This window comes from Onychostruthus taczanowskii, unplaced genomic scaffold (assembly GCF_017590055.1).
Source record: "Onychostruthus taczanowskii isolate IOZ18803 unplaced genomic scaffold, ASM1759005v1 scaffold75, whole genome shotgun sequence".
Classification (NCBI taxonomy): Eukaryota; Metazoa; Chordata; class Aves; order Passeriformes; family Passeridae; genus Onychostruthus; species Onychostruthus taczanowskii.
The window spans coordinates 172341-197357 of NW_024505339.1; the positions used below are offsets into that span (position 1 = coordinate 172341).

Sequence of the window (25017 nt, forward strand, 5' to 3'; positions counted from 1 at the left end):
TGAAATTCATTTCTGTTCACCACATTTCAACAGAAATATGTTTCCAACAAGTAAAAAGCTTCACAATGTCTCAATCTTCACCAGGAACCTTCCACAGCTCCAGGTGTACTGATCCACTTCTAAATGAATACAGCTGGCAGCAGTTTTAGCCCATAAATTCTCACTGTCTTACAGAAGCACAAAAGAGTAAAAGGTATGAAACGGGAGTAGAATAAACCACAACCTTGCCCTTTATTTGGCTGAGAGAATAAAGCTTCCAATTTCCAGAAATAAAAGTCAATACAGCTTAATTGATACTTCTAGGGAAATGGAAATGCCTACACACACTAGGAAGTGCCAAAGCAAACAGTGAGGCACTTCTATCCCTCTGCAGCCCTTGAATTCTTCCATCAGTTTTTATTATACTGGAAAGGCTTTCAGGTCTAAACTGATCACTCCAACAGTGGATTTTTCCACTGAGATTGATACTTCAGCAAGGCTGGCGACATTTACTGTTGTGAAAATGTTTGTTCAGACTGTGGGGAGAAGACTTGGGAATTTTTTTTTGTGCTTGTTTAAGACTCCTCAACCTTATCAAGGAATGATCTGCTTCTTTAATCTTCCCATTCGAGTTCCATTAGCAGCAAAACCCCACGAGATGATCTGACAATGCTGGATTCTTTCATGGCGCCAAATACAGAAAATTCTAGTCGTTTAAAATTGATGGCTGAAATATAACTTTATATCTGTGATCTAACTGGATGTAAGACCTGCCTTCCTCAGGATTTATTTATGGGGATTTTGTTGGAAAAGCTTCCTGCCTGCAGTGTCAAAAATAATTCTCACTTAAGCTCTCTGCTTCACAGGAATGTTCAGAGACTCCTCTACTCTTCCAGGTAAAGACATCCAGTTAACAACTTCATAAGTGGGAAACAAAAGGAATTCACTAATATGTCGAAATAGGAGTGGGGAATTTAATCAGTAAGGAGGAAGCCACAGCTACAGGTCTACTCCTGCTTAAATTCTACAAGAAAGCACTTGTAGCTTGTGTGAGAAAATATCACAGAAACAAACCTTTCATTCTCCAGGAAAAGAAGTGGGAAAAAAAGAAAAAAAAAAGAAAAAAATAGACACTAAAAAGACTGGTTTTTTTTTTTTTTTCTCTTTTAAATAACCCAGAAAAAAAGATGTGTGTAGAATTAGGAGTCACAGAAATTAGTGAGTTTGTATGAACAACTGGAAGCTATTAGCAGTGATACTCCTTTCCTTCTCAGTGGCTGTGGGGACCTTTCTGTTTGACAACAGCTGCAGTGCAGCACAGTGGAGGCACTGAAAAGAGCAGCAGCCAGATTCCTAAAGACTCAACAAATTTAAAAGAGCCTCTGTCAAGCAGTTAAAAGCCCTGTCCACAAGCTTTGTTGTTTTAGGCTGTGATTCAGGAAAGTACTTAAGGATAATCTTAATGGGGATTCTCATATCCTTAAATTAAGAAACTTGCAGGAATGCCTTGCTCAAGTGGGATGTTAAAATATGTATTTTTTAAAAATAGGTCCTGCATAAAAAAAATCTCTCAAAAGCAGGCAGGGAGAACAAGTTTGAGTTGTTTTTGTTTTTTTTTTCCTTCATATTTTCTAAGAGAGGGACAGGGCAGAGCCATCCAAGTAGCCAAAAGTTTAGGTGTGAGCAAGGACAGGGAGCCCCAGTGCCCTCTCAGTAAAAACCACTTTTTATATAACCACACACACAGATACAGTCAATTATTTTCACAATTATGAACACACTCAAAAGCAAGAAAACCTTTATTCTACCTCTTTGGAGCTCAACTGCCTCAGGCAGAGGACAAGGGGGGCACTTGCTTCAGCCACTGGAGATTATTGCTCCTGGGGAAAGCTGTCAGCTGTGCAATAATTCAGAATATTCATTCAGAATATTCTCCATGCAGTGGACACTGCAGCCATAAAAACCTGGAAATTCAACCCTGCACGTGCCTGAGGGTGTGTGGAACCACTTCACCAGGTGAGCTGGCTCAGCAAGCCCAGGTCAGAGATTTAGGATCTCTCAGAGCCTCAGGGGGGTTTGATAAGGGTCTCTTTCCCTGGGTAGGTTCCCCAGAAATTGGGATATCCCAGCAGCCATCCCACACAGCAGGGAATTGCCTTTTCCTGGGCTTGCCAAACCCTCTGGTTATCCAGCTATTAATGATTTCTGTTTCTCTGGTTTCTGTTTTATTATTAGTGGCTTTTGTTCCCCGTTTCCCCTGCCTTTAAAAAATAAAAACAAGAAAACCCACTGCTATGTTTCAAATGACATTCAATTACTAGAAACCACAATTCCTTTAGCCAAAGCTACCAGAAATCTTAAACCATGCCTGGCAGCTTGCTGAGATAAAAAGAGGCTGAGCCAGCCTGTTTTCCTGTGGCAAACTTATAATTATCTTTCTCCTAAATACTTTCCAGGCTTTTTTCCACTATCTGCTAGGCCTGCAAGACCATTTTTTCTGGGTGGGTTTGGGACCACTAATTGTACAGCCCTCCACAGACAGAAAACAGCAGAGGATTGAGAGATAAGAAAATATTCCTGTTTACTACAACAGCTACCAATGCACTGCATTAGAAATTGCTTTAGGAACACTCTTAGGAAAATATTTACATTTGGCTATGAACTGTGACATTCTTACATCAATACTCAACAGGATCAGCACAAGAAGCCAACTAATTGAGAGTTCAGTCCAGGTTTCCAATGAATCCTTACAGGGGGATTTTGGCTTGGTTATTTTCAAAGGGACAGAACAGGTGGAAAACAACATTAAAACCACATCATTACTTCTCACAGCATCCAGGAGCAGCAGCCTAAATTGAATACCCCATGACAAAGAGCACATCCAACACCACCAAGCAGGCACTTCTCCTTCCCATGGTTTCCCATTCATACTTGGCTTCACTCCATTCACACCATGAAAAAAGAGGCTTTTTATTTCAGAAAGCAACAGAATCTGCTCCTTTAGCAGTGTATATAAAGGGCTTATTGTATATAACAGACATTGGTTACTGTCACAGGTCTGTGCCAACATCTACTAAAGCATTTCTTGCCTTCTCAAACATCCTAGAGGCTTCACTTGCACCATTAAAACAAATCCATGAGATATCAAACCCCAGCAATTTCACAGCCTAAAAATACCCCTGCAAGAAGCCAGGCAAACTTCCTGTCATGTTTCATGAATCACAAAAGGATTTCCAAGCAAAAGAGAGGGAAAAGTCAACTCCAACCCAGGCCCTAACACACAGCCACGGAGTCAAACCCCAAAAGCAGAATGATGGTACCATGGACCTCCCTGCAGGAATTTTCTGCCTGGATGTGGAGCAGTAAAGAGCTCTGAGCAGCACCCCAGAGCAGCTCCTTTCACCCCACAAGCAGCCTCCTCTATCACTACCAGATGGTGCAGCTCTCCCTGTATAAACACTGGAAGGAAAACCCTGCCGAGGCAATTCTAAAAATAGGAGGAACAGACTTTCTTGAGCTTTTCAGATCCTTATCTTGAAGGGAGAATAAAACAAAAGAAGTTTTCCTCCATGTCCTTGCCAGTCTCGCTGGCGTGACTCAAAACCACCCTGCCTGGTAGCAGGAGCCTGAATTGGTTTCTACAACAATCAGCAACTACAAAAGTATTAAATAATCATCCACCAGAAAGGGAAAACCAGCCAGGATTCCAGAGCAAGGTTTAAATGATATTTGGCCTTAAAATGGCCAATGACAGCAGGTTTCTGCCCAAAGGGCATTACCACTGCAAGCAACCTCTCTGAGCACAAGGTTGGAATAGACAACAGCCTCAACTCAGAAAAGCACTGACATATGTTTACATTTCCTTGATGTTCATGTTCATTTAAGCAAATGCTTATGGTCAAATGCTTTGTTAAACAAGGCCCCATCCCTTCTCTAGATTTATAGTGGATTTTTCTTCTGCTCTGTTTCATGGATTCCATCTGTGTTTTCTGGAAGAGGTGTCTATACCATAAAGAAAGTCCAACAGATTTACATGAAAACATTACAAACAAATCATTCAAACTCTGTTTCCATCACTGGACAACACAGGGAGCCAGCTGCTGTCTTAGCAAAGGGAGGCACAAAAAAACAATTAATGACTGTGCCTGGAAGACTCCTTTGAGCACCTCAGTAATGAGCAAAGTCACCTCAGGGAGGGACAGCACTATCCCCTAGAACAGGGAGGACCTTGTTCCCTCCACTCCCAGCTGTCACATCCCAAATGAAGCCAAGACTGAGGAGAAATGGTGGCTTAGTGACCCCTGAGCCTTCACCTGCTGAGGGTGGTGGGGACTTGCACCAAACCTCCCCAAATTAGTGTAACTCCAGAAAACCAAAGCTGCACAAGCCCAGCAGAAGATTGGCTATAAGCCTCAAACCTCAGCAGAATTGGGCAATGGGAGCAGGTTTTGGCAGAAGAAACTGAAGGTGCTCAGAATAACCAAGCTTGGCAAAGGCAGGAGGAGAAATCCTGCCTGTCCAAGCCCTGGGGCTCTGCAGGCTGGCAGCAGCTCAGCAGCAGTGAGGCTCCTGGTGAGGCACAAAGGGGCCCAGACATCACCACGTGCAGGAACAGATTTGTGCCTCATGCCAGGCTGCTGGGCTCCATCACTGGGCTGAACAGAGCAGGAGAGAGCATCACCTCAGGGCTCACAAAAACACCTGCATGGGAACATCACACACAACAACCTGCACTTCCACAGGCTCCTCCAGGTGAGAAAATGAAAAGCCAGCCAGTAAAAAGCAAAGAGTGAGTTACATCCACACTAATTACTGCTGCTGAACAGAATGGGCTGCTCCAGATTTGTGCAAACTCTGCCCAGTTTTAACCTGTTTGTTCTGGCTGTAAGGAAGCTCCAAGGACCATGTCCAAGCTTCACATCCTTGAGACCTTGAACCTGCCTAAGACATTTCCTACTCTTCCTCCCCAGCAGGAAAGGATTTGAACCTTTTACCTTTCAGAGAGCTGTCGAATCTGAGGGATCCCCATGTATTTGTTGAAGTGCTCCAACACATTCACCACACCTTGGAGAAGGTTGGCAACTTCCCCATATTGTCTCCTCCTGGTCATAGCCCTGCAGAGGAAATTAAAGATTTACAAAGGCAGATTCAATGAAAATCCTGGGTGGTAATTCCACCAGGTTACTTCATCCCCACTGGGTCATGCTGGTCCTTATTGACATTTATTTTTCTAAAATACACAGCCCTTCATTAACATTCCAAGGCAGCATTAAAATTTCACTTAAGCGATGCTAAAATAAACCAATCTGGCACAAATCTAACAATGCCTCCAAAAAAACATAAATGTCAAAAGCAACACTTGGCAAGGAACATGTAAACTACTGAATGCATCCGCTTCCCAGTATGGGTCTGGAGGCAGTAAATGTTATTTCACTGTAATGACCTGAGTGAAGCCATTCATCATCACACACAAAGTGTGAGTTAAAGCTTCTCTGGAGGAGAACGATGCTGAAAAGCCATTAGCCTTGACTTCTCTGTTAATAACTTTCACAGGGAACTGACAGGGAGAAAAAAAGAAAAAAAAAAAGAAAATCAAGTTAATTTATTTTTATATCATCCTTTAGGATCATTCCAGTGGAGACAGCAGGCTAAGTAAAATTTAATTCTCAGCACTTCACGACCCGGCGTTCGTGCAGGATTCGCTACAAACCAAGAACAGGCTGTGCAACTTCACAGATGCAACATGTAAAAAAACCTGTATTTTCCTAGACTATGTGTTCCTCAGGCATATTAAAAAAAACCAAAAAGGATTATTAGGAATATTTAACCCCCAATTCACACACAGTACAAGCTGCAAGGTTTCCTTAAACTCATGCTAGAATGAAAACTAGAGCAGAGCTTTACCAAAACCCACTGCAGTTTTAGATACAAGAGTGACAAAAATCCTCCCAGATTCCCAAAAGCACATCCCTAATGAGGATTCCTAACAGGCTGTCCTACTCCTTAATGAAGCCAGACTCATTCCTTATCACCAAGGATCAACAGAGCAATTCAAGCAATCAATGCTGCAAACTGTGAAACACAACAACACAGGCTGGGGGTCACTCAGAGCAACACAGATCTGCCAGCAGAAATCCAAACTTGGGAGCAAAATTCCCCCCAAAAAACTAGGCAGGCTGGGACAGACCCATAGAGAACACTGCACAAACTTCACACCAGGAATTCCCAGACTTACTCCAGAGAATCCACCCCCCCTGCCAGCATGTGGAGGTGGTTGAGGGTGGTGATGGAGGTGGTCAGGTGACGCTTGGCATGGTCCAGCTGCTTGATATCCCTGGTGATTTCCTTCACCTAGTGAGTGAAAAAGGATTCTGGTTGAGTATCAAGCCCCAGCAATGGAATTTTCAGGAGATGGGAAGCCACTCTCTCCTCTTTGGGACTGCAGAGGTGTCAGCTCAGCAGCCCTGTGGACACCACAGGTTCAACACAGGCTCAGTAGGAAATCACCAACCAGCCAGGACCAAGGACAAAAAATATTACTGACAGGAAAAGTCAGTGTCCCCTCCCTTTCAAAGGCCAGAAAGAAAGTGCTGCTCACCATTTGTTCAGATTTTTCAGCCTTGTCTTTAATATCCTTAATTTTACCAAAGAGCTGTTGAATGGCTTTCTGGGCTTCTTCCAGGGCCTGGAAAAGAAACAAGGTCAGAGTGGAAAGAAAATCTGCATTCAGTTTTCACCTTTCTAAGAAATACACAGTTGCTCTTAACAGTCCCTGGGGCTGGGGCACTGGAGGGGAGCAGCTTTCTTAAAAAGAAAATTTCAGCAGCACAACAAAAGTCAATGTACCACGTTGGAATATTGAACCTGAGTGGGCCAGGGTTTCACTATCCATTTTACAATAATGCTTTGGCAAAATTTCATCAAGATATTTTATGAAAGCAGCTCTTTAAGGTTACTGGGATATAGTTTGACAGACTAAGTGTGGAAAAATAGGTAGAACTTACTCCTGATCAACACATATTTAAAGCAGAAAAATGAAACCTCCACAAGACCTCCATGCTCATCATTAATTATAAATAAAAAACACACATACAGAACACTGAGTGCTTGCCCAAACCCCTTGCTGAATTAGCAGGACATTATGCTGGTGGAAAACATGATGCTGATTCCTTTGGAATGGGCAGCTCAGCCTCCCACACACCTGCAGGAGGAATGGCTCTTTCTAAGCACAGGTAGAGAGGTGGAGCCCAGGCAATGGCTCTCACCTGGATTTTAGTGCTATTTTCTTGGGGCACCCTTTTATCCAACCATGGCACAGCCTGATCTCACACAAGCAGTGTGAACCACACGTGGATGCAGAGAAGGAAGCCACATGTCCAAAATCACATGTCCAAAATCTGCCTTCTGCAGTAATTCCACACGTTCTGCCTTCCCAGCCTGATAACATTTCCAGCTCCAGCTCCACTTTGTTCCCTGCTGTTAAGTGGGCTCATATCCCTCTGGTTTTATATCCAGTCCCATGACCAAGGTTACAGCACAAGCTACAAGTTCCTTCAGCCAATAAATTTAACACATCTTCATTTGGAAATGGATGAGGAAACTATCTGCCAGGAGCTTTTGCTGGAATATAGCTGGGTTATAATAAAAAGTATAAAAGCTGGAGACGGTTTATAATTCATTTTCCAGAGTGGGGGGGAAAAGAAAAGTCTCTGAAAAATTTTCTGAACCATGTGAAAGTTAACACTTTATGGATTGGTGTCACAGATGTCCACTGTTCATGAACACACAAAAATGTGCTGCAGGGTGGCTGAACAGCCCCTAGCAGCCTCTCCAATTCCTTTGAGAGTTCAATTTTCTCCTCCATTTCAAGGCTTGTGGATTAAGTGCAAAGCAAAGAAGCAAAGAATGCTCTTTTCAACATATTTAGCTCTGTGTCTGTGCTCAGGCCTGCAGCACATTACTCTGTAATGTAATTAATAAGTGGGTTATTAAGCAAGCAGCAACTGTTTTGTATGGTCTGAGCTTTGGATAGGTCTGTATAAAATTCAAGATTCAGCCTGAAATTCTTCACAGGTGCCAACTGCTGTTTCCCTTTGCTTCAGCACTAACAGCAAATGCTGATTTTTCTGCATGAATTCAGAGCTTCTTCAAAAGAACCTATTTCTCTAATGGTGATATTTAATAATTGTGATAAAAAATAGCAGAGAGCCTTTACAGGAAAGTGGGTGAAGAACAAGCTGCTGCTGCTCAGTGGAAAGCAGCACACTCAGGGTGGGCAAAATCCCCACCTAAAAACTGCCCCTGGCACACTGAGCAGAGAAAAATGGGATTCTGTCCCTGAGCACTTAAAACTGCCAAAAACAAGGCAAACTGGTGTCATCACCTGGTCCTGACACTTCCACCTCCTTAAAAACTCTGGGAAAACACAAATGAGATTATGTGAGCTCTGCCCCATCTGATGAATTAAAGAATTGTGGTCTCCTGCTGCTGGGACAGGGGAGAGACCAAACAGCAGCTGCTCTTCTGTTCCAGTCCTGCATCTCATCCCTCAGAGAAGGGAAAACATTTCCATAACTGTTAAAAATTTAAAAAAAAAAACCAAAAAACCACATAGGGAACTCAACTGCAAACTTGAGTAAATCAGAATTGCTCATAAACACTTGTTTCATTCCTTAAAACTTTCTTCAAAATATTTGCTTAGCCATTGAGACATAAATCTTTATCTATTCTCCTAAAAAAAAAGCTGCATATTCCTTACATGAGTCAGAACACACCAATGCATTATATAATCTATATATATATTTATATAATGAATGTATAATTTGTATAATTTACATTTAGAGGTGAAACTATTTCTTCAAACATTTGCTGAAAGTAATACTGTGTGAAAATCTGGTTTTTTTAAAGTCAGGAGGGCTCTGTCAGATCTGGCGTGAAGTTCAGAACCAGAAAAAAAATGTTATTTCATGCACATGTACAATTAAGAAGAACCAGAAGACAGTTAAAGAAATCAATTAAACTTTTTTTTGCTGCACACTCTAACCATAGCATCTGAGAGTAAAATACTGTGTGTAGAGGAAACAAAGAAAATTACCCAATAATGAAAGAAAACCATCACCTTCCCAATTACTATAAAGACAGAGTAAACGAAATAGAAAAACAAATTTCAAATATAATAAAACACCTCATATTTAATACACAGTGTTATTAAGGGATAAGAAACCAACATCTAGGGCACAAAAGTAGGTCTAATTGCTCAAGGTGCAATACAGAAGTTTATTAATGTAACTAATGACTGTTCTTCCAGCTGTAAAAAGAGAGGGGAAACCACAGCCATGCTGAAGGAAAAAAATGCATTTCCCTTCACACTCTGCTCCTGCTACAACGGTGAATCATGAATTTTAAAAGCATTTTCTTACTGCTGTTGTTACTGTTTTATTAATAGGTTTCTTTTGGATAGAAATTCTAAGGAAAAACAATCTCAAGAGGCTAGGAATTGCTTTTCTTGCAGCCTGTCTGGCTCCCATGCTGGAGGACAGACAGGCAGTGATGTCCCAGCTGCGGCACCTTGCGTTACTGATTTATTGGTTTCCTCACCAGTGCAACTGGGAAACACGGAAATGCACACACCCCAAACAGCAACCAGCAGTGAAGTTATTGCATTTCCTTCCCTGCACCAGCAGTTCATTCCGGGGGCAGAGGACCACGAATGGATAACGAGACCGGAGCCACGATCTGTTGTGGTTGTACGAAACGAGGATGTTGAAACGAAGGTTGCGACGTACTGGAAAAACACCATATGACTCTAATCAACAACTGAGCCTGCAAGCTACAATTAACCCATCAGCATTATTTATTCAACTTTATGCAAGCTCTGAGTGCCAGCACCAGCTGAGAGCCACGGTGTGGATGGAGAGGGCTCGGCTGGGAGGCAGAGCCAGCGGTGTCCGAGCTTTTTCCCGAACGTTTGACCCCAGGTTTCCCAAATGCTCTGACCGGTGTAAATTTAGCAAAGACCAGCTAAATTAGTCAATTTGGCAGGACCAGCCACGGGGGGAGAGGCTGCATCCACAGAGTGGATGTACAAGGCTTCAGCCTGGGATCACATTCCTCCTCCTGTGGTTTAGTGTGTCCGACACATCCTGGATGCAGGAGGGAAGGAGGGGATGTGGCGTGTCCTGCTTCCAGGGCTGCCTTGCAGAAGTGAGTTCCCAAAATAATTCATGGAGAGGAACACACAGGGGGGTCCCCCAGTTTAAAGCCACGATGTTTTTTCAGCCATCCATGTTTTTCAGCCAGTATTTATGCAGTGGGAGCTCCTGGGCTCACAGCAGAAAGCTGAGACACCACACACAGGAGATGGAAAACTCAACTCCAGCTCACAGCCTGAGCTCAGGTAAGATGGGCAGCCAGTGAGCAGCTCTGCTGTTTGCCAAATTCTCCAAAGCTGGAGGGAAAAATGAGCCCATGAATCAGCCACAGCTCTGCAACCTCCTTCACCTTGAGATGCGACAGCACAAGACTCCAAAGGCACCGGTGTAAAACAACAGGGAGCAGAGGTAAACCATGAATCACTGAGAGACTGCCCAAAAAATTGCTTTCCTTGGCACTGTCCCAAGCAACTCCTAAGGTCAGACCACACGTCATTCCTTGTGTCACCTTTTCACACCAGATCTTCCAAGCAGCAAAAGGAGGGAAGAAAACAACCCAAGCGAGAGGTGGGAGCAGACTGTGACTTGTTTGTTAAATTTGGAAGTGATGCATTCTTTAAAAAGTTATGTTCCAGTGACTTACAGTACCAGGCTGACATTCATACACACAAAAAAACAGTGTTAGCAACAATTATTCCAGCCAAAAAAAACCAGCCCAGTGAATTACAGTCAGTCTCTCCAAATGCCTGCAGTGCTGCAGATGGACACAGCCTCCTCCTCCCCTTCCAGCCCAGGTACAGAGCTGTCACATCACCCCATCAACCAGCAGCTCATTAGTGGGTGTGTTAATTTCTAAATACCTCTTTATGCATCCCATCAGGAATCTTGTGCAAGAAAATACTCCAGTACCAGGAAATATGCAAATAGGAATTAAGAGGCCTGTGTGTTACTAGAAGATGTCACTGAAGTGGGAGAAAAAGCAAATTTTCAGGTGAAGTTTCCTTGCTTGGGGATTAACTGAAGTAACACTGGTTTTTTTCCCCCAGTAATGGTTAAAATACCTCCATGGTTTCTATTTGCTTGCTGGTGTTGTGCTGGAAACATGTTGTTTTTATTTGATTCCAGCCAATATATAGTTCAATTGAATGTTGTTATTCACATCAGAAAGCTGCCCTCTACCAAGTGTTTTATAGACACTTGACATCTGCCAAATTCACAGCATCCAAATGTATTTTTAATGTTACAAATAGGGCTGTGGTCATGATGCTGAGAATTTAATGCTCCTGGCCTGGTCCCTGCTCTTGAATACCGAGTGTTAATGCTTCTTTCATTTGCTGCCACACTTCCAGCCCAGATCAATGAAAATCTAGACCACGACTAAAAATAAAGTTCCCATCCCCAATTCTCTGAGGAGCCTCAGCTGTGGAGATTTCAAAGCAACCCTCTCACACTGGAACCAGCCTCACATTTTCTGCTGCTGAAACCTCATACAAACGAGTCCCTCCAGATTGGGGAAGGGTGGAAATTTACTTTCATTCTCAGACTGATTTCGTTTTAGAGAAAACCCTCAAGTTTTACAGCCAGGGCTAAACCACTGCAGCTGAAGCCTGGGCTTGTCTCAGCACAGGACAGCGCCAGCTGATTTCCCTGAGCACACAAACCTGAAGGGCTCATCACCCCGGGGTTTGATTTTAGCAGATTTCCACCCTGGCAGTTCAGCAAATAGTACATAACTACTACAATTGTCACTGAAGAAGAGAGTTTTGTGTCATCAGCTCCAATCCCAACCACTCAGGCTGCACAGGACACTTTATATCAGCAGATTACATCCAACGCTGCACGAAGCTTCAAATTGCTGGAACTGCCCCTTCACTTAACCCCAAATCGTGCTTAGAAATCAAACCCCACGTTCTCAACAGCTGCACAAACACTGACAGACACAGGGGGTGAAGTGACAGCTGATTTCCAGGTAGTTCTGGCCAAAACCTTGCAGCTTAACTCCTGAACTGCACCCCTGGGCTGGTCCAGCATCTCTCTGAGCTGTCAGATTTTACAGCATCAGGGGTGTCTGCATCACCTCAGATTTTACTCCATCACCCAGCCCTGCACAGGGGTGTCTGCAGCACCCCAAATTTTACAGCATCACCCAGCCCTGCACAGGGGTGTCTGCACTATGAGAAAGGTGCTGATGTGCTGTGACAGAGGTTCGGGTGGCCTTGCTCCTGTGAGTAATTTTACATGAGTTTTACAGTGCCTAATCTGCACCAGGGCAGTGTGGCCATTTAAATGTTAATTGTGGGCATTGCATAACCTAAAAAGTAAATTCTCTAGAGCTTCGTCAGGCTTCATGGTGGGTTACTACAGCTTCACCATCACCTCATGGTGGGTTACTACAGCTTCACCATCACCTCATGCAGGTTACTACAGCTTCACCATCACCTCATGGTGCATTACTACAGGTTCACCATCACCTCATGCAGGTTACTACAGCTTCATCATCACCTCATGCAGGTTACTACAGCTTCATCATCACCTCATGCAGGTTACTACAGCTTCATCATCACCTCATGCAGGTTACTACAGCTTCATTCACGTGGCAGGTGAGCAGCCACAGCCTTGCCCCACGCCCAAAATTAAACACTATTATCATGTAGCAAAATCTCTGCAGACACTCATTATTCTCCTTATCTGCGTCAGAATAGCCAAGCTGTGAGTCTCTGCCCTCCTGTTTGTGTTGACACCCTGATTGCAGGTGTTTGCTGCACCTCCCTGTGCCCAGCACACACCTTGGATAACCCAGAGCCCCTGGCAGTGCTGCTCACCCTCCCTGGAGCTGCCTGGGTCTGCTTGATCAGAGGGAAAGCACACTCCATTTATTTGGGAAGACCAAATGACTTAGGGACTCCAGCTGATTTGTGTGCTGATGTGTTTGCACACTGCAGTCGGTGATATTTGCAATTTCAGAGCCACATCTGCAATTTCAGAGCCACATCTGCAATATCAGAGCTAGACTTCTGTGGGGGGTAAGTTTAGCAACCACTCAGGTTACATCAGATTTTGCAAGATGAATTCGTATCCAGGTTCATGTGCTGGTTTGGGTTGTGTAGAGTTAATTTTCATCACAATTATGGGGTTCTTTCTCTGCCCCAGTCAAAATCAGCACAGGTTAAGAGTTTAAAAGCAAATATAAACAGGGGGAAAGGACAGGCACACCAGGAACCCTGCAAGCAAGGATTTCCAAGTGGAATTCCTGTCAGTTACCTGCTATAGGCATGGATGCAACACATCAAATATATGAGGCAACAACAAAAAAAAAAAAAAAAAAAAAAAAAGGGGGGGGGGAAAAATTAAATATCCACAATAAGACACAATCTCCTGCCTGTTTGGAATTCTGTTTTCAGGCTGGGTTACTTGCTTTGTTGGCATCAAAGCCACACAGGACTGGTCACAGTTTGCAGCTTGCAGTGCCTCCAACAGCACCAGCACAACCCCATCCCAGCCCCAGGCTGCAGGACAGGAACATCCCCTGAGCTGAAGCACAAGGCAAGGTCAAGCTCAGACTTGCTCCTGCCTTGCAGCAGATGGCAAAAGTTATGCCAGCATGAGAATAAACAGCACTAGTTCTTCCTGGCATGCCATTCACCTGAAACCTTGTTCACTGAACGTGTTCTGGGCTAGAAAAAGCTCAGTGTCACTACAAGGGAAGGACATTGTCCAGCTGTCACAATTCACTAGGGAAATGACTCTGAATGAAACTCACTTTTGATTCATTTTGGCAGCTCAGCTCCTGCTTATTATTCATGGCTTACAAAAGAGTATTATGGGACTTTAATCACTCAGCTGCAGCCTTACAGAATCTGTGGCATGACTTTTCATAAAATATATGAAGTCACACAGCTTAAAACGCCATATTTAACCCCAATCCATTCACTATCTTAAAAAGGTATTGAAATCTAACACTAGTCATATTTCATATGCTCACATTTCAGAATAATGACCCATTCATAAAAATCCAGGTGATAAAGCTTAGCCAGGCAGGAGAGAATGAATAGAACTGAGAGATGGTGCTTACAACATCAGGGATTGTGACACAAAATAGCCCCCACATATTTCAGAGACCTAGATGTAATTATTTATTAAAAGATTATGACAGTCAGTGCTGTCCCAGCAGCGGGGGCACATCAACACCTTCCACATGAGCCAAACCTGGGCACTGGGGCCAAGGAAGCAGCACTGGAATTTGATGTCTGGAAGTGAGCATGTGTTTAAATAAATAAATAAATGCCAGGAAAGTGCCTAGGGTAGGAGATGTGCAGGCACTGAGTGCCTCAGTTCAGCATGGAACACAACCTGCAGCCAGAAAAGTCACTTCCACCCAAGGAGGTGGAGGTGAAGGAGGGAGGCTGAAGCAACAGAGCAGCTTCTTAAGCAGGTTTATGCACACAGAGCACAAAAGCACCTCCCTGCCTGCCAGGCTGACACTGCTGTACCCAGGACAAGCCACTGACTGTGGTGACACCACCCAGCAGCTGCCCTGGGGCTCAGGACACTGCTCAGAAAAGCAGCAGAGGACCCCACTCCCACTGCCCTCTGCAGCACCTGCATCCCTCTCTATCTTCATCTCCTCCTTCCTCCCTCTATTGATTCTGCAAAGTGTTTCCTGATCTCTATTTAAAGAAAATAAAAGAAAAACCAGGGGAGTATTTCACATATTTCCAGCTATGACCTTGTCAAACCCACAACCTGTGGGCATTTTCCTCTGCCAGACACAGCCTCCTCCTTCCACTCAAACACTGCCAGACACTGCAGCACACCCAGGGCAGGGCAGGCAGAGTCTCCCCACAGCTGCAGAGCCCAGATGTTCATTTTCACATGCCAGGAGAAAGGACAGCCCTGGCTGACCAGAAGATGGGATGGCCAACTGAACTGTCTGGGCAGCAAGGATATATTCCTATTATTTGAGCACAGCAGCTGCCATCCCTTTTCTTGTACTGCTGGAGTTATGAGAAAGAAAATATATATCACTGTTTTAATGGAGCAAAACAAAGAAGGAGCCAACCAAAGCAATCCAAGTTATCAGCCAGTATCTTCAGCCATGAGAAACATCCAAAGCTTTTCCCAGACCAGGCACATCCACTTGCTCTTCTGGTTAACACTTAACTTTGTTCTAGCACTAACTGAGCCAGACCCTAACGGAGTCAGACACATTAAGCAATAAACCACATTTTTCTCTGAAACACCTTGTTTGATGCAACTTCAGTCACTTACACAGGGCAGGAAGGGAAAGATGGACCAGGGATAACAGAAAGAAGTTTGCTGGGTTTTATTTAGATTCAAACTACCAAGCCACAGATCCATTTGGGATCTTGGGACTGCTCTGGGGCTCTTGATTCTTTCCAAAATGGATTTCAGCTGAATCCACCTCACCCTGGTTGCAGAGACACTGCCAAGGGTTAAACCAGCAGCAAATGCAGAGGCTCCTTATTACAAGGACAAAAGCCTGATAGGTGAAGCAGCTTCAGCCAAACAACCAGTAAAGGCATGTCAGCAACTGTCAGAAAAATTACAGCCAGTCCATGCAGAAGCTCCAGCAATAAACACAACTGAGGAGTGACACATCAAACCATACGGGGAGCGTTAAACGCTCCGTGGAAAAATCTATGGGAACTTTTTATACTGCACCCTAGGGCACAGAGGAAATTATGCCACAACTGGGCTGCAGCTCCCAGCAAGGTCAGCCCACTCTCCAATTCAGCAGCAGCAGCTCTGAAGGGAAAAAAAAAAACAAAAAACCTTCCAGAGGAAAAATCTGCGTAGCACTGGCTCCCTAGAAACTGTTACAACTGAAGCACAGCAGCTCCTGCATTCCCAGCCTCTCCCAAGGCATCCAAAATAGTCCAAGTCTGGGAGTCCCAAGGAAAATTTTGTTACACCCTACAGAGGAATGTTCCACCCACAGCTGTTGTTTCCTCCCATAAAAGGATCATTAGTGAGATAATTTCTGAGGGTCGGGGCATTGTCTGCAGATTTTACTGAAATATCCCCAGGAAGGGGAAGCCAAATGAGCCAGACTATTTTAAGGCTTTTGCATTTGGAGGAAATTCTAGGGCAAAATTTCAAAAAGGCAGATGCTTTGAACTGGGAAACGTTTGTGGGGAAGGGAGCATTCCTGTCTTTAGAGCTGCTTAAATAACTCTTTTGGGGCCACATCTATTTGATGGCCTTTATTTTTAGACTCAGAATCTGGTTTTTCAGACACCTTGCTGCTAATTTATCCACACACGTGTACATGAGCAAGACTGTTTGGGGAACAGTTTAAAAGCTGATAAACAAAAAAAAGAAAAAAAAAAAAAAGCTATTTTCACATGTAAATTTCTTACTGAAATGCTTTCTCATAGCTACAACTCACCTCAAAGCCCTGCTCAGCAGGCAGGGGGGCACAGAAGTGTTATCCCAACCATCATCCCAGCCAGACAGGACAGGAGACTCCACCACAGCTGGAGCAGCTGGATGTGCAATCAGGATTTTGGACTTCCTATCCCTAAGGTCTCCTTTTCCTTAAGGAGCAGAGAGAGCACATTTCCAGAGCTGCACACTCCATATTCCCCACTGGGTCAGACATGGGATTTAAATTCCTCTGAAAATGTTATCCTGCTCTCAAAACCAAGGCTGGGCTCCCCTCTCCTGGACAGCTGGGAAGGTGCAGCTCTCAACAAGGCTCCTCCACAAGACAGCTTTGGCAAGTTCCTTGCTGGCCTCAGGTGGTAAATAACCCCTTCTCCTCCAAAAAACCCAGGCTGGCAACGCTGATGAACCTCAGCTTTTCTTCTAGGAACCTGCCTGGATCACTGGTGTCTGAAAAAGGGATTGGGTAGGCTGGTGATAAACCACAGTAATTCAAGCAGCATTGAATTAAGCGCCTGCACAAGATTCCCAAGCATTTTTTGGGCAGCTCTGGCTGACAGGAGATGGGAAAGCCAAGACTGAGCTCTGTCACCTGCCAGGGCAGCAGGGATGGGCCAGCACAGGCAGCTGAGGGCAGGGACTCAGCAAAGAAACCCCTCCTGGCTTGCTTTGACTCAAATAACTTTTTTTTTCCCTTCTGTCACTGCATCCAGGGTTTGTATTTCCCTTGGAAGGAAGTCAGAGACTGAAAGGATGTTTATTCAAACTATTATTTACCCCTGAGACAAGGATATCTCCAACACAACACAGCCAGGCAATGCTGGCAAACACTGGCCACAGTACCAGGGGTTGTTAGGAGAGAATGGGACTGAAGGGAAGAGGTTTTTGAAAAACACCTTTCAGGCTCAATCCTGCAGTTAAATACACAGGATCCTGAGCTACCATTGAAATCCAAGCAGCTACAAAATCAGAGTTCAGATGCACTTTTATTTATGGCACATGCTTTCAAAGAGATGATGGATGGCAGCGTTCCTCTTGGATCTCAGCGTGCCAAGGGATGGAAATCAAAAGACAGGACTTTTCCAAAAGTTTCTGACTTTTCCAAAAGCCAGCATGCTGCAAGTACTGTGCACTACGGGCAGGAGACATCTCTTATGGTAAGAGTTACAAATGGAAGAAGATAAGAGATTGAATTTACTGATGTGGCTTGCCTTTAAGCTTTGTTTCAAACCTCTTGCAAAAGCTGCTTGCCAACTGTTTCCTTACTAATCAAGGGTGGTTTGCAGTTGTGGTTGTGATGATAAAATGCAATAATGATCTTCATCCTGGGCTGCCTTAGGGTGAGGCTCTATCTACAGGATGACACTATCTATCCACGTGGATGTGTCAATCTAATTTTGCAGGGAAATACTGGTCTCGAGGATACAAGTTTTCTGCAAAATTAGTAAGAATATCAGTAGAAACAAGAACTTCATTTTGCTGTGGGACCAAATTACCAGGAAACTACATAAAGAAAACAGCAACTCCCTTCCAAGCACAGAACTGACCTGCCTTAACAGCACCTTGTTTTCAGTTGTTCCAAAACAATTCCTTGCCATGCACTGGAAAATAAAACCCTTCCTCTCCAAGTGGGAGCAGTCAGGCCTCTTACTTTATAAAAACATTTCCAAGTGTCCTTGATTGCCCTGAGAATATGCTGGTGAAACAATGGCACTTTTCAGCATAGGAACAGGCAGCTGAAGCTGGAAAACAAGGTTTTCACCCCCACAATCTGCTATCAACAGGGTGGTCATGTGAAAAGGGCTGCCTCACTCCCCCACACTGCACCCAGGACACTCAGGGGACACAGGGCAGGGGTGACAACAACAGCAAAAGTTTCTTCTAGGTTTCCTCTGATTTTAGGGTGACAAATATAAAATTCCATCTCAAACTGAAATGCCATTCAGGAGTTCCCCAGCACTGTAATGTGACCTCCAAAACCTGAGCTTGCTGATGCTCCTTCACTGCTCTAAACCTCAAGACCCAGCCAAGTCCTGCCACTCCAACAGTCTGGTTCCAGCAATTCACACAAAAAATGCATATCCAGGTGTGAAACGATGGGCTTGGATGAGAAACATAGAAAGAAAAAGCTCACAGCACTTCAGAATCGATCTATTTCTCTTCCCAGAGAAGTAACACTTTAAATAATTGAATGGTTTCAGTATTTGTTAGGATCTCAAAGAAAGAAGCAACAGCTGTGCTCCTGGGAGATTGTCTGGCCTCAGCCCATGCAACTGCAAACTCTGGCATCTGTCTTAAAGTTTGCTTCTACTTTGCAAAGCAGCAAAATGAGGGAAAAGAGGAAAATCCACAGCTAAACACAGGAATATTTGTGATTAACTGCAGCTCCAGGCCACTTGAAATATGTCCTGCAAGGACACCCAAGCAAACACTTGAAGGTTTTTAGTTAATCAGGATTTTAACTGGTTCCTTTACAAGCACACTGAAGAAAGGGCAGCACAGACAGCTGTGCCTTCCTGGTGCTTCAGAGCAGGACACTGTGCAGGTCCCTCTGTCCATGCCTTGGAGAACTTCAAAGGGATGGAGAAGTGAGAAAGAACAGACCCAGGACAGAGCTCTGAGCAAAGCTGGCTAATCTCCACAGCACAGAAATGCTCCTGTTATCCCACAGGCACTGATCACTATTCATCCTTTTCTCCAAGCCCCGAGGCACTCCAGGCAGTTCTCACCCACAGCTCTTCTCAATCCCACTCTTTTGTGGTCTTTCAGAGAATTTATCCTCTCAGATGGGCCCAAAAGGCTACAACAGGTCCAGCTTTCCAACCACAGCCAAACTCTCCGAGCACTGCACCAGTTTCCACTCCCTCCTCAATTTCTGTAATTGCCACCCCACCTGATTGCTGGTCTCCCTCCTGCACAGTAATTACAGCAGCACCACTCCCAGCTAAGCCACATCCCAAGCACATCCCCAGTTTAACAGCAGTGCTTAGACATCCATGATTCAACCACTTCTGCCAGGACAGGTGAGCATCTCTCGTGTTTTTCTAAAGCAATACAAAATCATAGACAAGGTAAATAATTCCCTTAAGGGCTCTGTGGCAGAAACAGATTAGAAATAGATACCAATTGCTGTGACAGCAAGGAGTGGAAAATAGAGAGGGTCATTACCCCATGCCAGTGTTAGAGCTGGTATTAAGAAGCCACTGAGGAACTCTGACTGATGGTTCAGGGCTCAGTGTCCCTGGTCTAAAACAGGACAGGAAATAGAGCCAAGCCAGGTGACACCTCAAAATCAGCTGGCACAGGGGCCAAGCTGAGCACCCACAGCCCCTGCAGACAAGGCTGTGCTCACCAGCACTGAACCCCAGCAAACACCTCTGTCAGGTGAAAAAACAAGTGAAAACCTGAGGGCTGAGCAGGAGCTGCAAGAGGAAGGGGCAGCCAGTGATCAGCACAGTGACCAGCAACTTGGGACACCTCAGCAAACAACTCAGTGAAAAGGACAAACAGCCTTGTATTAGATTATTAGAAGATTATTGTATTATTATTATTCTTAGGACAAACAGCCTTGTGTTGATCCCCACCCAGGATCAAATGTATGGTACCTGTTCAGTGCTGCTTGTTTTATCACCAGCTCCAGAGGGGCACACAGGCCTCCTGCTTTTGATCTTTAAATCAATTCCTCATTCCCTTCCCTTCAGAGGGTGAGGCAGGTCAGAGCAGCTGCTGAGTGAGCAGCTCATCAGTGCAAGAGGCACAGAAACACCTCAGCAGTGGAGTTCTGCCATTGCTCAGGGTGACATGCCAAGCTGAGAAGCCCTGGCACTCACTCCTGGCTGCACATACCTGCCTGCCATCCTGTCCCACGTTGGTCTGTCCCCTCACCACAGTTCGGATGTTGTCATCCAACCTCCTGCAGGAAAAACCCCAGAGTGTCAAACCCAGCCTCTGTGAGCCTGACCCAGACAACTGGAGGAGTCCTGAGAGCTACAGAACCAATTTAAAACAAAAAAAAGCTGCTCTTACCAATGCCAAACTCATTATTTCCCCCCTCCCTCTCTGTTCAATGGCACTATCTTGCACAATTTCAAAGTCCTGCTGCAAAAATAAAAATCCATTTCCTAATTCAACCAGGGTTTCTTGCATTCCTGTTCCCTTAAGCAATATTGTCAGCTCTGCCTTGTCTGTTTGCATTTCAACTTCCCACATATGAAAGTGCTGTCTCAATCATTTCACGTTGGCAATCTCAGGCAGCACAGAAAATTTAAGTATTTCATGCACACTTGTGTTTATTTTGTACTTTTAGGACCAATAATGACAATTTAAAAATAAAGAGTGAGAGTTTTTACAATATACTCTGACCCCAACACCAATGAATTCTTGGCAATTGAGTCTTTTGGATAGTTTGCTCACTCACCTTCAAACTGTACTAAAATTTGGTGTTTTTTGGTTCTTAGATGTTTTTCAAAGCTTCACTTTGCAACCCATTAGCTTAAACAACTTGAAGGGCACATAATAGAATTGAAATATAAAAATTATAATTGTTTAGATTATAATATATTATAGATTATAATTATATTTAGATTGTAATTAGATTTGAGGCTGGTCCTATCCATGCCTTTTAAACAAACCAAATCCTGTCAGCTGAAGCACAAAGGGTGCATTTATCAAGCCTTGGTGACAATCAGACCTGAGATGCAATGAAATGCAGAAATATTTACCTTATTTTCAATCTGATCTTGTTCACAACTTCATCAATGTTCGCCAAAGACTGGAATAGAGAGAAAAAAAAAAAAAAAACCAGAGAGAAGTGAAATGGTGAATGTTTTACAGAGGAATATGTGATCCCAAATACTTCATCACATGGGTCTTGGGGAAGAGGAGAGCGATGGTTTTGTTTTACAGGTGGAAAAACTGAGATAACAACTCAGCTGCTTCTCTGTCACATCACAAAGAGCAGAAAAAGACAGGTCAGGCTTCCCCCATCGCTGAGCTCTGCCCTGTCCCTTGCCAGCAGAACGGTGTGACAGTGACCTCCAGTGGGCACCGGGCATGGGGACAGAGCCTTTGGGCTGAGACCCCCCTGCAGAGCCCAGACCTGCAGAAAATAGGCTGGAAGGAGATGCAGGGAAGGCACTGCTGGGGAAACAGCTCCTCACTGCTGGCGAAGGGAAAAAAGCCAAGCCACAGCACCAGAGGAAGCTGCAAGGCAAAACCACGGTGCTGCAGAGGATCTCAGACATGGCACATGGTGGAGCAGCCTCAAGACACAAATTCATCTGTACAAACATCTCTGTTTGGTAAGAGGTTAATCCAAAACTTCCCCTGGGGCTGAAGTTGGGAACACAATGCTGGGATGTGGGCCCACAGCAATCTCATTCTTTAAATCCCAAAAGAAACAGCTGGGTTCAAATTCTCCAGTGATGTTGTACAGGCAAGACCTGCCTGATTTAGCTGAAATCCCCAGGAACTCATCAATGGTTGATATATGGCAAGTTATGACATTTACTCCATTCACATAGAAAATTAATTTATTTCTACAAATCAAAGCAGGACTTTAACTGCAGCAAGCACTCTGGGTGGAAAGGGACCACATAATGACAGCAAACCCAGTGAGCTGCAAATTTAAGAAATTATTATTGTTAAAGCTTTATTTCCTGTGCTAGTGTTTACAATAAAAGGTGTGGGTATAGGTTTAAACACTGCTTTGGTCATTTGCTATCAGGTTACCCTGAGAGCAAAGGATAAAAGTAAAATCTGATAGTAAAAAGTGTGGAAGTGAAGTCAGAGTATTTGGAGCATTACTTACTTGCTCAGTGGGAAAGAGAGCATTAATATACTCCACAGCATTGAAATCTGCTCTGTCCAGTGGATCTTGGCTGGGAAATACCTGGAAAGAGGGAGGAAAACAAACACAATCAACCATCATCAGTGATTTCTGTAACTTCACACAGTTTCTATGACTTTTAATTCCCTCAGCACCCACTTCCAGTTGTGTTTCACAGCATTTCTCTAACAAGTGGCCAGGAGTAGAGCAGCCACATGCTCTGCAGGGCTCTGACCTCCCAAAATTCCTGTGGATATCAGCCTGGATAAACACAGATAATCCACACACAGGATTCCCCACACAGCCCTGGCACAATCCATCCATCCAGGAATTCCCAAGACACGTGAGCTCTGTATCCCAAGCCATGCTGATGCTTTTGTTGCTGTCTGGGAACAAACTGAGGCTCTGCCCTGCTCTTGGCAGGAGCTTTGCCAGGCCTCATGGTGACAGACAGAGGCTTTGCTTCCCACAGCCCTGCCATAGGGAACGTGATGAGTTGAGGAGTGGCTGTACAAGTTCTCTGGAGGCCTGGGTTTGCCACTTTTCACAGAAGAGAAACACAATCTGCTCTTCCCTTTGGGAAGGGGGAAGAGAGCAGCTGTGGTGCAAACAGATCTCCTCTCTCCTCAGCAGTTCAAACAACACAAACACAACTGCCAGGATTTGCTTTTTGTCCCCACAGACTGAAGTGTGGTGCTTTCCCTTCTCCGCTAGCATACTGAAGCTGCGGATGGCCCATCACTGGAAGGGTTCAAGGTCAGTCTGGATGAGGTTTGGATCAGCCTGGGATGGTGGAAGGAATGAAATGGTCCCTTCCAACCCAAAGTATTCCATGATTCTGGTATCTGTCCCATATTTACAGAGCCATCAGCTCTGCACCCCATGGCAAACACACCTCTGACAAAAGCAGAGCTGACCCCACAGCATCCCCCTGCTCACTGAAAGCCTTCACACCTGGGCACATGAAGTATTTGTGCTGTTTTACACATTTTACACTGTAAAATCAATGGTTTTGTGAGATAAAAGCAAATTCTGCCTGAACCAGCCCTCCTGGGAAGCTTTCCCAGTCACTCCTGCGGCCGAGGAGAAGCAGCCAGCAGTTCAGCATGCACGAGGCTGTGGTGAGAGAAGAAAATGCTCTGACATCACCCCACGGTGAGAGCACAACTGCAGCATCACACCCAGCCCATCCTGCTCACAACTCACACTCAATTAATCCCCACAAACCCCAAATCTCCACAAGTATTAAGAGCAGATGAAACAAGAGGTGAGATGGGAGATAAAGGCTGCTCAGGAGCTCCTCTCAAACTGCAGATAGGGATCAGTGCTGCAGGCAGCTGGAGCAGCTGCAGGAGCTGTCACTCCCAGGGATCTGTCACAACCTATTAATCAGAAATGCTAGCCTGCTTTGGTGGGGCACCAGCCCTGCCTGTGCTCCCCACCCCGCTGCCGGCACGGCAGCTGAGCCAGCTCTGCTCATTTAACCAGAACTGGGCAGCTTTCGCCCCAAAACTGGTTAAGGAACACTGACAGGAACAACAGGATTATTGGGCTGAAAAGTGCCAGAGAGGAAGCTGGAAAGCAGCAGGTGGTGTCATCCCCAGCATCTCCCAGTGCTCAGGAGGTGAATATTTTCCTACAGCTTTAATGATTGTTAAAATAATTCGGCCAGGCACGTGGTGGGCTCTCCACTGCTCAAAAATTCATGTCTACAAGTGCAGAGGATTCTTTCTCTGGACAGGCTCTAGATCTCCTTTAGAAGCTGCCATTTAATTTGTCAGTTCTCAAGGTCTCCCCTTGCTCTTCCAGGAGGGCCACCAAAAGCGACCCACAAGCCTCAACACTCAAGAAAGTGCAAAAACTTAAATTTGAGTGCTGCTTTACGAGACAGACACTGCTGCTGCCCAGACTTCTGCTCCTGGGAAGAGCCCTGGGGATGGAAAGGTCGCTGCAGGCAGGGCAGGCTCAGCCACAGAGGACAAGAGCCATGGTTTGACCCTGGGTTCTCATGGGATGGGCTCCAGGTGCCACGAAGGGTTTCAGGGAACACGGAATCACAGAATATCCTGAGGTGTGGGGCACAAGGATTATCCAGCCCAGCCCCTGTTCCTGCACAGACCCCCCCAAAAATCCCACCCTGGGCATCCCCGCAGCGCTGCCCAAATCCTCCTGGAGCTCTGGCATCCTCGGGGCCGTGCCCATTCCCTGGGGAGCCTGGGCAGTGCCCAGCACCCTCTGGGTGAAAACCCGACGTGTTTCACCACAAGCCAAACCAGGACGTTTCCATTATCCCCATTTCAGCCGAGCCACAGGCACTGGGCGCTTTGCACACACGGGAACACCACGAGCCGCGCTCAGCCCCCAGAGCGGGCCCGGCCGGTCCGAGCCCACCCGGGGCTGACAGCGCTCCCCGGGCCCGGCAGCGGAAGGCCCGGAGCCGGCGGGGAGGGGCTCGGAGCCGGCCGCGGGCCCTCACCGAGCGGCCCCGGGCCGCGCCCGCACCTGTCCCCCGCGCGGGGGGACCCGCCCGGCGCACCTGCTCGATGGCGGCCTGCACGGCGGGCGCCAGCTCCAGCGCCGCCTCCAGCCCGGCCTCCAGCTCCGGCTCGTCCTCCTCCATGGCGGCGCCGCTTCCGCCGGCAGCGCGCGGGGCGG

At 45.4% G+C, this 25017-nt stretch overlaps 1 protein-coding gene across 2 annotated transcripts in view; it reads right to left on the reverse strand.

Moving 5' to 3' along the window:
• VPS53 (VPS53 subunit of GARP complex) overlaps positions 1-25010 on the reverse strand; it is a 62853-nt gene extending 37843 nt beyond the window's left edge. For both annotated transcript variants that reach the window (XM_041423056.1, XM_041423055.1), the window contains exons 1-7: positions 24899-25010; positions 22345-22425; positions 21257-21306; positions 20382-20448; positions 6578-6664; positions 6215-6330; positions 4974-5093 (exon numbers count right to left, since the gene is read on the reverse strand). In XM_041423056.1, the coding sequence (XP_041278990.1) occupies positions 4974-5093; positions 6215-6330; positions 6578-6664; positions 20382-20448; positions 21257-21306; positions 22345-22425; positions 24899-24982 (605 nt within the window). In that variant the 5' untranslated portion in view covers positions 24983-25010. The remainder of the gene's footprint in view (positions 1-4973; positions 5094-6214; positions 6331-6577; positions 6665-20381; positions 20449-21256; positions 21307-22344; positions 22426-24898) is intronic.
• Between the last annotated feature and the right edge of the window lie 7 nt (positions 25011-25017).